This window comes from Telmatherina bonti (genome assembly GCF_933228915.1).
Source record: "Telmatherina bonti genome assembly, chromosome: 12".
Taxonomy (NCBI): Eukaryota; Metazoa; Chordata; class Actinopteri; order Atheriniformes; family Telmatherinidae; genus Telmatherina; species Telmatherina bonti.
The window spans coordinates 3,900,243-3,901,621 of record NC_136610.1 but is presented as its reverse complement, the minus strand read 5'-3'; the positions used below and the strand labels follow the sequence as shown (position 1 = coordinate 3,901,621).

The 1,379-nt window shown below is 49.7% G+C and overlaps 1 protein-coding gene across 1 annotated transcript in view; it reads left to right on the top strand.

Moving 5' to 3' along the window:
• The first annotated feature begins 305 nt into the window (after positions 1-305).
• Positions 306-1,379, top strand: part of nocta (nocturnin a) — an 8,304-nt gene continuing 7,230 nt past the window's right edge. The window contains exon 1 of the mRNA XM_079249545.1: positions 306-571. Within this exon, the coding sequence (XP_079105671.1) occupies positions 412-571 (160 nt within the window). The 5' untranslated portion in view covers positions 306-411. The remainder of the gene's footprint in view (positions 572-1,379) is intronic.

Below are 1,379 nucleotides of genomic sequence, written 5' to 3'. Positions count from 1 at the left end.
GCTTCTCCAGGCAAACACACCGGTTCGACAGATCCGTAATCTACTCTCTCCGTTCTGATTGCGGACAGTAAATTCTGAGGAGAGCAGAACGGAATATGTCCGGACGGATCCATCGTCCGGAAACCCCTCAGTGTTCCGTAACTCGCTGGACGTGACGTAAGTGTACCGGCTTTTCTCCACTCCATGCCGGTTCGGAGGAGAACTTTCTCCAGTCTAGTCCGGTTCGGTTCCGAGGAGAACTTTCTACAGTCCAGTCCGGTTCGGAGGAGAACTTTCTCCAGTCCGGTTCGGAGGAGAACCTTTTCCAGTCCGGTTCGGATCTCCAGCTCCAGGCCGGATCTCCAGCTCCAGTTAAACGGTTCGGTTCGGTGACAACTCCTAGGAAACGGGGTTTCTGGGACTGGGAGCAGCATGAACTCTGCGCGGCGGTGTTCCACCTGGTTGGGCCAGATGTGCGCGTCGTCTCGCGGCGGACACGCGGCCAGGACGCTGCCGGGCCCCGGGGGGCTCCGGTGCCGCCACGCCGGTGGAGGAGGCGGGCTGAGAGGAGCCCCCAGCGCCGCCACATCAGGTACCAAACCAGAACCAGTATGGGTCTCACAGACCAGTTAGTTTTAATGGAACTGCTGAACCGGTTTTCATGTTTGTACTGGAAGCACTGGGAAAGGTCTGAAGATGACCTCTGACCTCACAGATTTCACTCACATGACCCAGCTTGTACTTTTGCCAGAACCTTTTTATTCCGCCTGTTTTCTACATTTTTCTACTTCAGCTTTTCCCCAGTTCACATCCACCATTTTGTCCCAGTTTGAGCTTCATCTTCCTCATTCTCTCCTCTTCCTCTGAAGGTTCATATTAACCTTTAAAATGGGCTAATATCCCCATCAGTGTGTAACTGGGATGGATATGGGTTCTTCCAGCTGGTCTACGGAGGTTTTCCAGTGTTTCCAGTCCAGACATGACATGTAGGGTTTATTCAGAGATGACACCATTATTTATCACATCTTCATCCTCTAATATTCCTCCTATGTTGCTAAGAGACCTCTATTTTAACTGGAACAGAGGATATAAATATAATAACTGAAATGATCAGGAGCAGCGAAGGATCAATAAGTGATCAGAAAGTTGTCCTTGTGTCTGAAAAGAAGGAAATAAAGCTGTGTTTTGGCTGCAGAAAAGCAGCTGAGGTGCTTCAGTGAGGATAGCAGGTAGATAGTAGCAGGAAGAAGTGTGGAAACATGGAAACAGTGTGTGTGTGTGTGTTTCAGACGCGAGAGAATGATGTGCAGGTGAGAAAAGACTTGGTCGCTGCTGATCTGAGTGTTATTTCTACAAACTTCTGGTTGCTCTTTGTGCTGCTTTATCTGTTCATACCTTCA